Below are 16,070 nucleotides of genomic sequence, written 5' to 3'. Positions count from 1 at the left end.
TATTCATGACGGTGGAGGCGGGGTTTGGGTTTTATGCAGTTATAATAGATCCGCTGTGGACAAAATATGTATTTCTACATTGTCCATCAATGGACAGCTTGATTATGTATATATATTTTTTTGCATATTCTGGACTCTGAAGGCACTGTTAACATCAATCACCACCAGTAAAGCATTCATTCCAGCGTTTACCAATGTAAGTCACACTGGGCTCATTTACTGCCTTTAGTCCAATAATAGCCACTGCCATTATGCATTTGCCCTGCTTTTATTGCAGGCCTAGTTTAAAGTAACCTATATGATGCAATTATCATTATATCTGCTGCATCAGCATTGACCTGGAACAACAGCAGTGAGTGAGGCAGCTCACACATCCATTGGACAGATGCATCGACCAAGGCAAGAGGAAGGCTGTCATGTTGCATGTATATTAAAAAAAAAAAAGGAATAAAATAAACAACTCACAGGAATGGGAATGGCTCGGTTTATCGTTTATACTTTATTGCAGTAGTTTTACTTTGTGTTACAAAACCAGAGCAGATTGTGAATGTCCTTGGGGAGTGAGAGAAAGAGAGAGAGAGAGAGGAGGGGGGAGGGGGTGTCTGCTCAACTCACTTCATCACTCTGGAAACAGTAAAAAGTGCTGTCAGCTCAGTTACATCCATTACATTCACAGTGTCACTTCTATACTCCCTCATCGAGGTGCACTATTAATGACTTATCAAGCGCTTCGGAAATGATCGATATTAATAGATCGACCTTGATATGCAGCAGCCACTCGACATTTTTCAGAACAATTAAAAGAAAAGTAAAACCAACTCATTTAGACGTGGAACACCTTATGCGTTTTAAAGTTTCAAGCCAGGAACACCTCTGTGTGTAGTTCCACAAAACCTAGGTCAGGATTTAGATGGCATTTTTAGCATCTAAAATGGGTTAGGTCTAAATGGGTTAAAGTGGTGTTTTCAATAAGCATACACTTTGTTCTTTTGGTGTCCTCAAGATTGAATGGAATACATTCATTAAAAAAAAACCAAGGCAACCACAGAGAGCAAGAAGCTCAGCCATTATGGTACTGCAACTCCTCTCCCACATTTCCCTCCCCTTCCCTCAGATGTCCTCTCCTTCCATCTCCCTTCACGCCACCTCTTTTTTTTTTTTTTTTACAGCTGTGAGCATCGGGAGCAACATCATGATGAAGGCCGAACCATTTTCCTCCCATTGACCTTTCTAATTGACTGAGGGTCAGGGTCTGTAGCCTAGCAGGTGGAGGTGGAGAAGCTGCTTTACGGAGCATTTCAGCAAGAGAGGGAGGATGCTGGGGCACTTGCAAGTTGGGGAGTGAAGGTGGCGGTGGGGGGGGGGGGGGGGGAGTGTGTTTACAACTGCCTAGCCCAAGTGCAGCATGGAAGCGACACTGCTGAGCAAGTGAGGGCATATGAGCTTATAGGGCTAATCATCAGTCATATAAGTTGTCCAAATCGTCCTTCGTCTTCAAAGTGGTTAGCCGTGGCGAAGACGAAGCCGACGAAACAAGCCGCTGCGAGTGAAGTGCATGGTACGGGGAGGAATGATACTGGGTCTGATGGTGTGGCTGCGGGCGAGGTGTGAGGTGAGACACAGGGGGGCACTGAGGCGGAGGTGCTAATGGGTCAATCTCGTGGTGTGGCTGTAGTCCTTCGGTAACGGCAGCAGCTTTGCTTTCCCTCTTGGGAGTGTTGTTGTGGATGTCCAGGCTCCGGCGGCTGGACGAAATGACGTCGGCGACGAATTTGGTGCAGTCGCCGCAGACGTCCCGCAGGCTACAGCCATGCGCGTACAGGTGGGGAAACTCCTCCTCCACGGAGCGACGCGTCAGGCAGCGCAGGGACCTGCGGGTGGGAGATGGAGGTGTTGTTAGTGTTCAGTGTGTACTTTTCTTTTTTTTAATTTATAATATTTGTTTTATTTGGAAAGAGCAGTACATTACAGATAGCATTTTCACATATGACACACGAGCAATTCCCAAGATTCTTTTTTTCTTTTTCCCACCCCTCTTCCCTCCCTCATCCCCCCTCCATGTGGCTCCAACTCCAATGTCTCTGTATAGTCCTTTTTCATAATTTATGACATCAAGTCCACACTTAAACAGGGACAAACAGGGCAATATCACTTCGGATTGTAACATTTCAGGAGGACAAAAAGAAAAGAGTGGGCAGAAAAAGACAGACAAAAAAACAACAACAACCAACAAAAAAAACGAAAGTATATACACTATTGCTGAGGGGGACAAAAACAATACAGCTTTGGTCTTCGACCATGAGAGAAGGAGAGGTGTCTTAAACATTTTCTACAATCGTAAAGCAGGCAATGGACCAGTGAGATCACACAAAGTCCGCTCTCAGAGGGGCAATGTGCACTATCCAGTTGTTCCAAATTTGGTAGAAATTGTCTAATCTAGTTCTTAACGTGTATGTACATTTTTCCATTTTGAAAATATCCAGGACTATTCCATGCCAATCGTCCATTGTGGGTGTGATTGGGGATAGCCATGTTCTTGTTATTGACTTTTTGCTGGCTGCCAAGAGCACCTGCAGTAGCTTTGTGTATCTCGACTGGTCGACTGAGTATTAAATACTGAACACAGTGATTTGTGAATATTGTTCCTAAACACCCCCAACTTGGGGCACCCCCAGAAAATGTGGAAGTGGTTGGCTTTCTTTGCCCCACACTGCATCCAGCACGGCCTATCATCCCCTTTGTATTTTTCCTGATGCGGGGTCTTAAAATATCTAATAATATTTTTCCAACAATGCTCTCTCCAGTCCATAGAACAAGTTGAGGTAGACTGGAACTCCCAGATCCCTTCCCACACTTCCTCCGAGAGTTCAATTCCTGCATCCCTCTCCCATCTCTCTTTGATGTACAACGTGCTTTCATTTTTAGCATCTGAAATGGCGCCATATAACTCAAGAGATGGATTTACTTGGCTCCACTGTGAGAGCTGACTTCAATATGGAAAAGAACTCTGATTCAACTGCAGAAAACCAGTGTGTACTTTTCAATAGAGATTGTAATGACAGGGTAAGATAAGAGCTGTGTAACACAGCCATTTGTTCTGATAATTGGTCCTCACTAGTGCATTAGAATATGGTACTATTTTTGTCTACTCACTCTGTGTCTCAGAGGAGGACTGTGGACAGTTCAGAAACCCGCCTACCAGTGACATAAATTGATGAAAAATCCAAGCTAATAGAAAAAGAAAAAAAACTGCCCAACGATGTCACTGGTAGGCAAGTTTATATACAACCATACAGGTAAATGTTGTTTGTTTTTAGTTCAATGTTTGTTTTAAAAACGCCATTGACAATGAAGGGGAAATTTACATCATATTGTCCCTCGTTACATCATATTGTCTCTAATTGTTAATGGCATTGGCGTTTGTTTTACATCACCATTTCTTTCTTTTTTTCCCTTCCTTTAATACATCACCATTTCTTTCTTTTTTTCCCTTCCTTTAATCTTTCTCTAAGTTTCAATTCTGCTGATGACAGGAGTTTTGACGTTGGTGATTTCATGCTGTGGCGAAGTGCATCAAATCTGAACTCTGATGAAGGCATCAGGGCCGTTTGGCTCAAAACAACTACTCTGTATTGGCCATCGTTTGGCATAATTCACGTACATTTTATTTTGTTGAAGAAAGTTAAAAGAAATAGCTAAATAGTAAAATAATAAAATGAAATATAAAAGCCAACGGCAGTAGAATAATGCTTAACAGTGTTGACCGGTATCAGGCAGTTGCATATCAACAAACAAGTATGCTTTCTAGTTTCTGTATCTTTCCCTCTCTCTTCGAACAGCTCCTTGTCCCCCCATCCCCTGCTCCCTAACAAGAGCCCGACCGGTGCCAGATTGTACAAACATTTTTGAGAAATATTAGAAAGCGTTGACGAAAGTTTCTACTTGAGAACATTTCACTTGAAAGCAAAAATAAAACACAACACACCGAATGTTTTCTGGCCTCTAATGACATACCTAAAGGGACAGCAGTTTGAAAGCTGTTAAAATCAGGACAAATAGCTGCATTATAGCCGATAACGATGTCGTAAAAAGTGTCTAATAATGGCAGATAAATCTGCCAAACCAATATATGGGTCTAGCTCTATCCCAGACACACTCACACATGGCATAAGCAGCAAGGAGGATATTAAAAATGCCTGGGGTAATTATTGCATAAGGACTGCTGAAAAGGCCTTGAATTTATTACATTAGTCCTTACCCGTTCTAATACATGAACACCAAATTAGGTACAGTGTGGGTAATGCAATGTCTAGATCACATTATTGTTTGGGAGGGAATTGTTAACGGATGAGCTTGGAAAGGGCACAAAGTTAATATTATTAGGCAAGTGGTGTGCGGAGAATTCCATGGGGGACGTCTGTATTCCTGGGACTCACTGGCTGAGACACGCACGCACGCATGACCCACGCGAATTGTTTTTTTTAATGTTTGTTTTGTGTGGCTTTAGCCTTTATTTTTATTTTTTTATGGAGGGACAGACAGTAGGCTGACAGGAAATGGGGAGAGAGATGGGGGGGTCGAACCCGCGGCACACTGCCAGACTGGATTACCAGTCAAGGTGCCTGGACCGCTGAGCCACGGCCCAGGCGAATTGGTTTTGACATGGCAGCATCATCATTATTATCTTATATCAATGGAACTGGTGTAATCAGGGACCTCTTATGCATACTACAGTGATTAATACTATTACAGTATTGTTGCTATCATCACTATGTCTCATGTTTATATCTACATGTTCTATTGTTTGTCTTATTTATACTTGCATACAATAATCTTCACGCAGACAATTTCTCTGTGTACATGAAACAGACTCGGACACTCGGACACTGTCCCTGGTACGGAAGGGGGGTTATATATGTATGTATACACAGGCATATAAAATAAATGGGGGGGGGAAATGGCACATGATCTACTGTAAAATAAAAAAAGGAACACTGAGAGGGTAGAGTTAATTGTATGGAGAGAAAAACTAAACAAAAAGTACAATAATGCTGTAAATGTTTATGTTGATCACTCTCCTCCCGGTTCTGTTGTATAATTGTTTGAAGTGTGCTTATCAAAAAAAAATAAGTGGTGGAGTATATTCTTGATATATGATGATCTAACACAGTACACAGTAATATTTTGATGTTGGGAGTATAACCAAATGAACCGAGCCTGTTCGCCGTGGTGGAATGTTAACAGTCCACTGAGTGGTGAGTGCGTCCCAATGTGTCGGCAGTGGTGGCGTTGGGCCAGACGGCAAATTGTATAGGCCACTGTTTGTTGTGGTGCGGTTGTAGCCGAGGAAGCCTGACGGTAGGGTTACACCGAGAACAGTGGCCTGTGATGCAGGTGTTGCTAGGGGGCGGTGGTGTGATGTTGCGCGTTTTCCCATGTGAGTAGATGGGGAAATTTCTATTCACTAATGAAGTAATTATTCATTTATATTTTTTTTAATGGAAAAAAGGGCTTCGTCAAGACCTCCATTTGTACGTCTCTAAATGTTATGATGAATTGAACAAGGTGGACCCTCTTGTAAACAAGTGTAATGCTTTATTGGGTCGTCCACTCTCAGTTGACAGTTTTTCTATTGAGTCCAAACTGTTCATTTGAGGGACAGACGTACTGTATTGCTTGTGTGGGACAAGTGGGACAGGACGAGAATAGCTAATTACTTAAGTTGCTATTAAATGCCTCATATTCGACCATAGGCCTAATTATTGCCTATCGTTTTGTTATTAAACCGCTCTGGTGTGTCACCTTTTGTCTTAAATGCTAAATTTGGTCATAGGTGTTATGACCGAATTGGTACTGTAGCCTATAGGGGATATTTCTCATGTTATTTTAACAGTTATTTAAACACATCTTGCAGGAAAAAAGAGAAATGTACAACTGAAAAGTCAGAATGTGGGACCGGGTCTCAATTTGTAGGACGCCTGAAAATTCTTGGAAATGAGGGACTGTCCCACGCAAAGAGGTACATCTGGTCACCCTAGCTTGAAATGTACTGTAATTCTGCAAACTGTTAACACTCAGAGGGCCCCAGGCGGAGTTCTCCGTCTGGGTACGGTCATTTGCCCAAGACGGAGATTGATAATCTCCGTTTTATTAGTGATATCAAAACCGGTCGCATCGCTCCACCAGCTAGAAGCGCCGGATGCGCAATCCCAGGTGTTGCGTAAGAGTGAGACGTCATCGAAAAACTCCCGTCCCCGTTTAGCTGATGAAAACGAAAATCTTAAAACATTAATAACTCGCGATCTAAATAATCCCAACTAATTATTAACCCATTCTGACCGGGCACCCATTTTGGTGTTAGCATCATGTTATGCTTTATCTATTGAAAAATAGCAGATCTACAAGCTCATATCGCGCCACCGAGTGGCCCGATACGAGCTTGTAGGTCTGCCATTTTTTTTAAATCGAAGAACGACTGACATTTTTAGAATCTGATCTCAGGTCAGAATGGGTTAATCAGACCAGTGTGTGTCCAGTGGAAAACCTCGTATGAATCTGATCTCAGGTCAGAAAAAGTAACTGTGTTACAGTTAGACGGCCCTCCGCTGTCCAGTCGCTAGTCTCGTTAGATTTGATCTTACCTCCCGTTGTCGTCGATCACATCGATAGCGTTGTGGCTATTGTTAGCTGCTACACAGACATTCACAACAACATCCGGTCCGTCGGTAAAAGTGGTCCGGGCGCTATAAACGATGGGCACATTTTATTAATGGATTAAATAGGCCCGGGGAAATTAAGGTGTTAATAAATACTTCAATCCATAATATTATGTGTGAAAAGTCGGAGCAATTGGTGCAGTCAGTGAGTAGCTACGACAGTGTTTCAGACATTCATTCAGACAGAATTATAGTTTGATAATTACAAAACACAGTAGGTGGCAAAGACAGAAAAGAAGAGAATCGACGATGGGTAGGAGATCCCATTGGTTAACGCGAGCAAAGCACTTCCGCTTAGGTGAGCAATCAGTGGCTAGGTGCATGGGGGGGGAGGGACAAGAAAACTTAAATAGATTTAACCTGCACTCTCATACCAGAGTGGCATTTGCCCTTGGATTTAACTAGCAATGGATTGGTCTAAACAGCATTGGTCTGAGGAGCTGTCCTTTGCTCAATTCATCCTCTTTACTAAAAAAATCCTTGTATTCTCCCTCTATTCATGGGCAGAAAACACAGACTTACTTGTAGACTTCGCTTTTGCGTCCGTGGCTCTTTGGACTGTTGTGGAAGCCCACTGTGTAGACTGGGATATGGGCCATCTTCTTTGATGGTATCTTCATCTGGGACACAAGGGGAGTGCAGAACAACATGATGAAATGTGACCCGCGGGTCCAAGCAGAGATTGCATTGAAGAGCAAAAGGTAAAGGGAGAATAGGAAACCGGACAGCAAGCACAGAGGACATTTAAAATGATACCATTTCACAAATGATGAGTTTACATCACAGAACCAATGGGTCACACAGGCAGGAACTACAAGCACCCACACTAGACCACAAACAAACCAAACCCACACAGTGAGTCCATAATCACAGTGCACACAACATCATACAAATGGCACAAAAGCATCCAAGGACACAGAATGAGAAATAAAACCCGAGGGACATACAGTACTACTTAATACACACAAACCACAATTATGTAACACAGCACATACAGTACAGTACAGGACTCACAGCAAACACACCACCCCCAACCCTTCACACACAGAACAAACAGAAAGCCAAACATTCTAACAGGCCAATTCCCAAACCTACACCGCACAGAACCACACATCCACATGGTCTGGGGACTGAGGCAGCAAATCAAAATCAACAAAAATGATTAACATTCACAGAAATATCTGCCAATGGAAACAAATAATATACACAATATATTGACGTAACTCATTAAAGGAATACTTCAACCCCCAAATTTACTTTTGTTCCCTCCTATCAATTACTCACTCCCGTGAGAATACTTCATGAATTGGAAAAATGTTTGAGGTCCAATATTGACAAAGCAAAACTTTTACAAACATTTACAGACTCCAAAACAACTCTCAGACTCTCAGTGTATTCCACAGTGTACTGCCAAAACACTGACATTTCACATGCACGTGCTGGCTAGGCATGTGCATTGTTCGTTATAAACAATATCAATTTGATTCAGCGGAAAAGCAGTGTTTTGGAAGTAAGGCGGGTACGACTGGATACAAGACACTTAAGATAAAAAAAAACGTTTTGCTGTTAATATTGGATTTCTTGTTTGTTTTCCGATTCGTCAAGTATTATGTAAATGTCTGGATTCCTCAATCACTGTAAAGAAATGCAACACAAACAACATTTCTCCTCGTATTAAGTAAGGCTTCAAACCGTGAATAATTGATAGAAATAAAGCAATTTTGGGGGTGAAGTATTCCATTCAGCTCAGGTATTTTGGAAATGCTATTTCTTGTTCAGGCTTTGTAACTGAACAATGAGACAAATAAGCGCAGAGCACTGCAAGCATACTAAAACAATAAAATAAACTGACTATGCCACAGCACGACAGACAGATAATGCGAGTTACCTTTGCACAGCAGGACCCACAGACAGATCTGTAGGGGGAAATAAAAGGAATGAAAATAAATAAGGATGAATGGTTTATCCAAAATATGGTAGCAAATAAAACTTCTGGAATAAAAATGTGGCAAATTGTAAATTGGTATATCATTTGGGATGTTAGCTATTTTAGTTTAGGACATTTGCTCAAAACAGAAGGTGCATTCCAAAGTATGTCATTTTATGTACTGTATCACGTGACATCACATGAGAGCGAGTGCTGTTATTCAGCAGTGGTTCCCCAAAGTGGGGTCTGGGGGACCCCCAGGGATTCTTGGGGGAGGTCCAGGGAGGTCGCCAGCTAAATGATAGTTTGGAACCAAATGGACCTTTATGGGTCTGTAACTCTTGAGTGTACAAATGGATCCAAAATGGATCCGTTTAGGGTCCGTAGACTAATGCATGTCAAACTGGGGGTCCTTGAAATTAAACAGGTTGAGAATCACTACAGCCATAAAAATGTTCTGGCATATCTTTTCAAATGGGGGGTCCGCGGGGCTAATTAGTGTCAATTTGGGGGTCCTTGACATGAAAAAGTTTGGGAACCTCTACAACCTATACAGTATAGCAGCACAGCTGTGAAGCAGGAATAGGCATGAGGTCGAAGATAGCATCTTTTTATACCTTTTACATAGTAAGCACGTTGATGGCCAAGAGAACAGGGGGAACTTCACTCTACAGCAGCAACACACCTGTGAGGAGCACACACACACGCGCGCGCACCCACACACACACACACACACACACACACACACAAGATGATGTACGATGATAAGAGCGCCCCTCACTTCACACGGTGTGATCTTTCATTCATGAAATTTCTTAAAACGTATAAAATGATGTTTAAAAAATGTGATTTTTACTGTAGTTGTGAGAACTCCTAGTGTATCACAACACTTGGAGTGATTACCTTGCCTCTCCTCAGGTTATTGTAGAGCTCCTTGTTCTGAAGGTACTTCTCCATCTCCGCTTTCACCAGTACTCGGCGCACATTGATGACTTCCTCCACCGTTAAGGCGAGACTTTCCACAGGGTGGCTGAACTCCTCCTGAACATGGACGGACAATGTCTGATGAGAGTCACACCTTAATTGGCTTATATATATAATCATATCAGACGTGTCCCTTCGTTAGGTCATAGAGCCTCTGCTAATGCCAACAGTCAAATGGTAAGCTTCTTTTCCTGACACAACCATCCAAATGCCTAAAATCACACACACGCACACGCACACACACACACACACACACACACACACACACACACACACACACACACACACACACACACGTGTGCGCGCGCGCGATTGGCGAAGCACCACACCATGTTTACGCCGCATAGCCATTATCCAATATAAGTTCTACCTGACATTCATGGCTACAAGAAGGCCGTTAATCCATTCTGACCTGAGATCAGATTCATACGAGGTTTCCACTGGACACACATTGGTCTGATTGACCCATTCTGACCTGAGATCAGATTAAAAAAAATGTCAGTCGTTCTTCGATTTTTCAAAAATAGCAGACCTACAAGCTCGTAGCGCGCCACTCGGTGGCGCGCTATGAGCTTGTAGATCTGCTATTTTTCAATAGCTAAAGCATAACATGATGCCAACACCAAAATGGGTGCCCGTTCAGAATGGGTTAAAGGTCGATGTGGGCTCTCTGAAAGTTTTTAGACCCCCCCCGTCCCCCCCCACTCACACCCCATGGGCGAAGTTGCCTTTTAAATCTCTATAGAAGTCAGGTCATAAGTCTAGAGGCTGGTAATTAGTAAAGGTCAGAATAAAGTGGTAAAGTCAGCTGCCAAATAACCAAAGGGAATATGTGGAGCAGTAAGATGTGTGGGCATGCTGTGTGCTCTAATTGAGAGTATTTGGTGTGTACAACAGATTAGATTGTATGTTGTATTACTGTATAATACTGTATACTGTAATGAATGATCAACGTTGTGCCTCTCTTTCCACCTTTCAGTGAAAAACGGTATAAAACTCCATCTATCCATCCTTTTACATGGGCAAAAACCAGAGTTGTACTGTTGTACATATGTAATCTTAAATCTTTTGTAATATTTGAATTCAGCCTCCTGGCAGCCTCCAGTTGAGCCTCCTGGTATCCTTAAACGCATTTTGGGCGGGAACCCCTTTTGGTGTTAGCATTATGTTGTGCTTTAGCTATTGAAAAGTATTTTTGAAAAATCGAAGAACGACTGACATAGAAACATAGCTTTTTCAGAAAACTGTCAGGATGTAGAACTTAAGACATTTTTAGAATCTGATCTCAGGTCAAAATGGGTTAAAACAGGCATGAAAATACACCTTTCAGCAGGCTTTTTTTTTTTTTTTTTTTTTTTTAAGATATTCTTTTTTTGCGGCTTACGCCTTTTATTGGTTTTTGAAGGGACAGACAGTAGGCTACTAGGCTGACAGGAAACGGGAGAGAGATGGGGGGATGACATGCAGTAAAGGCCGTGTCGGGCTCGGGAGTCGAACCTGCGGCACACTGCGACTGGATTACCAGTCGGGTGCCCAGACGGTTACGCCACCACCTGGGCCTTCTTTCTTTTTTTTTGTGCTATCCCTTTTAGACCTGGGGCTCTATTTTCATACATGCTCCTAAACCCTAAACTACTTTGCCTTTTTTAATTTAATTTAATTTAAATTTGAAAAACATTTTTGAATAGTTAAAATAGCCAATCTACAAACTGGTCGAAAAGTGGGCGGAGGAACGTCAGCCGAAAAGATAAAAATAATTCGTCTTTTGGGGCGACGTCGCCCGGCGATAGCCAATGAAATTCAAGCGACGCTTGAGGTCTCTAAGGTCTCTAAGGTCTCCTGCTGTTAAAACGTACGTACTGTTAGAGTAAGGTTTCATCAAGGATGGTTTCATAAGGTTTCATCAAGGATGGTTTCATAAGGTTTCATCAAGGATGCAGCACTCTAATAGTGAAGGGCAGTTAAAGTAAAGTGCAGTACTGGCCTGGGTGGGTTTATAATTGAATAATAATATGAGTGTTCAGGCAATGAGGTGTCTTTCTGTATGCTAATCCAGTAGTTAAAGGACAACTTTAGTTTTTTTCAACCAAGGTTCATGTTTTAGGTTGTTATTAGAGAAACTAAAAGGTGAGTGTTCATTTTCTTTCATTTGCTGCTTTCTTTCGTTTCGTTTTAGGGATTTTAGCAGTTTTTGACAGGGGGGCGGGGGCATTCGAGCATGGGGCTAAATATGTATTTTTTTACAAATTGTTATGGCGATTTATTATTTTATTATTTACTATAGTCCTACTAGACCCTTTCTGGCCACAAAAGATCACAGGATCTATTGAATGTGACAAACTGACATATTGAGCCTATACACACAGTATAAGCCTTCCCCCAGTAGGCTACCTTCACATTCAGTAGATCCTGTGATCTTCTGTGGCCAGATGTAATTTCCTGAAGTTTATTAGGACTATAGTAAACCATAAAAAAAGAAATCACCATAAAATTGTGTAAAAAAATACATATTTAGCCCCATGCTCGAATGCCCCCGCCCCCCTGTCAAAAACAGCTAAAATCCCTAAAACGAAAGAAAGCAGCAAATGAAAAAAGATTAACACTCATATTTTACATTCTCTAATAAGAAACTAAAACATGAACCTTGGTTGAAAAAAACTAAAGTTGTCCTTTAAAGTAATTCCACCATGGGTTATATGGCAGAAATCCAGTGAAATCTCTGCACCGTTTTGGATGGGGAAAAGGAGCTTTGTAACAAACAAATGCTTATGATATTTTGTTCAACAAGACAATCTCTGCAAAATGTGCAAATCAACACTTCATTTTCCTTTCTAATCTCCGCCTGGCCGTTACGGCTGGGGTGGGGATGATGTTTTCACCCATGTGTGTGTCTATGCACCGCAAAATTTCGGGGCACCGCTGGACCGATCGGAAAAATTGCACACTTTCTCCCAGTAGGCCAACATACGTTTTGCTAATACTCTGATTGTATCAGTCAGATTTGTTTTATATGATTGCCATCCAAAAGTTTGCTGGAGGGGCCCGTTTAGCAAAATAAATTCCACAAATCATAAACGCAGTGTCCAATCTGACCCAAATTGTAGTCACACATTAAGGGGTCTAGATCCAAAAGCGATTTAGCAGAAGTCATGGTTGAGGGGTGTGTGTTATGTTGTATAACATATAAGATGTTACTTTCAGCTATAATCCAACTCTCTACTGTCATTCTGTTAACTAGTACAACTGTAGAATGCGACAAAGCAACCAAAAAAGAACTACCGGTCATTCATCACATATATGGTCTTAAACTCACCATCCATTGGCGCTTGTTGGAACTGGAGGTGGTTTCTGAACCCTCCGAGGCCTCGTTGACCGAGCTGAGAGACAGGCGAGCTGGAGAGGGGGGCAGCCAGGGGGGCAGAGACGCTGGAGGGGCAGAGGTCGAGTCAGAGAGAAAAAATGTAGGGAAAGTGGAGAAATAGTAGAAAGGGAAGAGAGCATCATCAGTTTACAAAAGAGAGAGGGTGGAGGGGGGGGGGGGGGGGGCAGAGTAAGAGAGAGCCAGCTACATAAAGAAAGTAATGGTCAGACACGTCACCACCATTCACTGTGAGTACGTCGCGACACCCCCACTCTCACACTTTTTACCACCCGACCTTTTTCCACTTGGACGTCAGCAACAACTCTGTTTCCCCCTATATGAAAGCCTGTTGGCTCATTTAACCCATTCTGACCTGAGATCAGATTAAAAAAATGTCTATTACATCCTGACAGTTTCATTATTAACCCATTCTGACCTGAGATCAGATTAAAAAAATGTCTATTACATCCTGACAGTTTCATTATTAACCCATTCTGACCTGAGATCAGATTAAAAAAATGTCAGTCGCTCTTCGATTTTTCAAAAATAGCAGACCTACAAGCTCGTAGCGCGCCACTCGGTGGCGCGCTATGAGCTTGTAGATCTGCTATTTGTCAATAGCTAAAGCATGACATGATGCCGACACCAAAATGGGTGCCCGTTCAGAATGGGTTAAGATTGATTGAACGGCAACTGTGCCATTTTTTGCCTAGCCAAAGCATGCCTACCTGGGAATCTTGGCCAGGAATAGGCTAAAATAGAACTAAATAAAACACCATCCCCTCCTCACGCTCATCCGTCCCACACCCCTGGTAATGGTAAAGATACAGTGGAAATCAGAGGAGTGTAGGCCAGAGAGCAACATTTGGAAGCTTTGAGTCCAACATTCTTTTTTATCCGGCTGCATCTCAGATCTCACCCCAGGAAGCCGTTCAGTCATCTATTCTACACTAATGCTGCTCTCCATTATTAATCTGGTTTTAAAGGAGTGCAGTCCGTCAGCCGCATCTTCTGACCTACGCCTGCAACTCAGATCACAGCGAGAGGCCATCTCACTGCCGCGTTCAAAAGAAGAACTCAATCGAGACCATAAGAAATTAACCAGACGGGCACTGCAGGGGGTGAGGCGGTGAGGTGGTAAGGGGGGCAAGCAGGGGGCTCTAAATTATGCAACTCCTAAAAGACCACACACAGTTGAGATCGGGTGCCTCATCAATCCTGCAAATGGAAGATGCCAATTCAAGTCTTTTAATGGAAAGCAGGTAAACCCATCTGAGAGATCGGCGACAACTCGCAGTAGGTATACTTCTGATCAGCTGTGGATGACAGCATGCAGATTTACAGGCTTACATTTCTGGGATTAGATTAGTTATGGTGTGACAGTCCTCTATTGGCAGAGTAACGAACTACAATAATAAACCACCATGTTTATCAAGCCATTGCTTGAACCTCATGACAGACAACTATTACTAAATAGATGTTTGGGTCATGTTGTGTATAGGAAATATTGCTTGCAATAACACAGATGAATTAAGAAATATTACATGAGACGGTGTGCTTTACCGTGATTATCCTAACCTCACAGAACTGTGCCTATAACCTTAAAGGTATATTCAGTGATTTCACTTAATTCAAATATCACTTATTTTTTTGTTTTGTTGTGATAATCCTCCCTACTATAGAGTGTGCTGGCCATATAAGGAGTTCCTCCCTGTCCCCAGTTAACCCCTGGGGGTCAAAAAACCTTAGGTTTCGTTTTTGACTCTCTATCCTGATTGGACGAAAGGCTGGGTCCCACAGCCAAAAACGAAACCTAAGGTTTTTTGAGTGAAATCACTGAATATACCTTTAACCTGAAAATGTTTTGGATGGGGGAAAAAAAAAGATCTGAATGTAGTTGCATTCCAGTAATACGCATGTCCTTCAAATAATCCAGTTTCGGATTTCCCCTAGCCCATTCTGACCGGGCACCCATTTTGGTGTTGGCATCATGTTATGCTTTAGCTATTTAAAAATAGCAGATCTACAAGCTCATATCGCGCCACCGAGTGGCGCGATACGAGCTTGTAGGTCTGCTATTTTTTTTTAAATCTAAGAACGACTGACATTTTTAGAATCTGATCTCAGGTCAGAATGGGTTGATCAGACCAGTGATCAGACCAGTGTGTGTCCAGTGGAAACCTCGTGTGAATCTGATCTCAGGTCAGAATGGGTTGATCAGACCAGTGTGTGTCCAGTGGAAACCTCGTGTGAATCTGATCTCAGGTCAGAATGGGCTAGTGCCCACTCTTCCGAGGCCCGATGCCCACTCTGTTTCTGCTGAGAGACTAGTCTAATCGGCACAGATGGCACACTAAATTGATCAGAATCCATCCAACACTCACAGTTCTATTACACAGCAGCAGAGTATAGTAGTGTGGTGCTTCTCAGCCTCTGAAACCAAGTGTTGTAAGCTGTTTACAGGCGGTGGATTGAATTTGACACACATTATGGCTCTCTGTTTTATACGGTTTCAGCTCTCATCATTCGGTAATGCTCAAGAGTAATCTACCAGGCACACATGCTGTATGGCTCAGGATTGAGATGAGATGAGATTCAATTTATTGTCAATGTACAGTACAAGTACAGCACAGCGAAAAGTATTTTCGCATCTCACCAATAGTGCAAACATCCTCAGCAAGGAGGATACATTAATTACAGTAGTACAGTAGTAGTAATGAACTGAGCAGTAGTCATTTAGTAATTTCAGATTAAGAGGCAACCAGTGGTTGTCTGTCTGATACACATCTTCAATAGAATTATATCAGATTGAAAAATACACACATCTTTTTAATATAATTCTTTTAAACATAATTTGAAGATTAAGAAAAGTATATAGACATCGAATGCAAGTTGGCAGACCTGCTGCAGTCATTTCTCCCTCTGCTGGACAAGAGCTGACATTACCACTTAGGGCAAAACGAAGCACAAACAGAGTGTGATCTGTTCAGAACCTCTGACACGTCATGTCAAAGTAGTTGTTGTTGAGTTATATAGATTCATATTGAATAAAAACACACAAAGAAAACCATGAAGGAGGTCT

The 16,070-nt window shown here is 42.2% G+C and overlaps 1 protein-coding gene across 1 annotated transcript in view; it reads right to left on the bottom strand.

The window, feature by feature from the left end:
* Window positions 1–586: 586 nt before the first annotated feature.
* The window catches only part of spire2 (spire-type actin nucleation factor 2), a 30,620-nt gene continuing 15,136 nt past the window's right edge, over window positions 587–16,070 (bottom strand). Inside the window, exons 10-15 of the mRNA XM_083762623.1 lie at window positions 12,941–13,053; window positions 9,547–9,684; window positions 9,261–9,328; window positions 8,605–8,632; window positions 7,239–7,336; window positions 587–1,871 (exon numbers count right to left, since the gene is read on the bottom strand). Of these exons, the coding sequence (XP_083618749.1) occupies window positions 1,460–1,871; window positions 7,239–7,336; window positions 8,605–8,632; window positions 9,261–9,328; window positions 9,547–9,684; window positions 12,941–13,053 (857 nt within the window). The 3' untranslated portion in view covers window positions 587–1,459. The remainder of the gene's footprint in view (window positions 1,872–7,238; window positions 7,337–8,604; window positions 8,633–9,260; window positions 9,329–9,546; window positions 9,685–12,940; window positions 13,054–16,070) is intronic.

The sequence above is a fragment of the Protomyctophum parallelum genome (assembly GCF_964188405.1).
Source record: "Protomyctophum parallelum genome assembly, chromosome: 4".
NCBI lineage: Eukaryota > Metazoa > Chordata > Actinopteri > Myctophiformes > Myctophidae > Protomyctophum > Protomyctophum parallelum.
The sequence above is the reverse complement of the archived record's forward strand: the minus strand, read 5'-3'. Positions and strand labels throughout refer to the sequence as shown.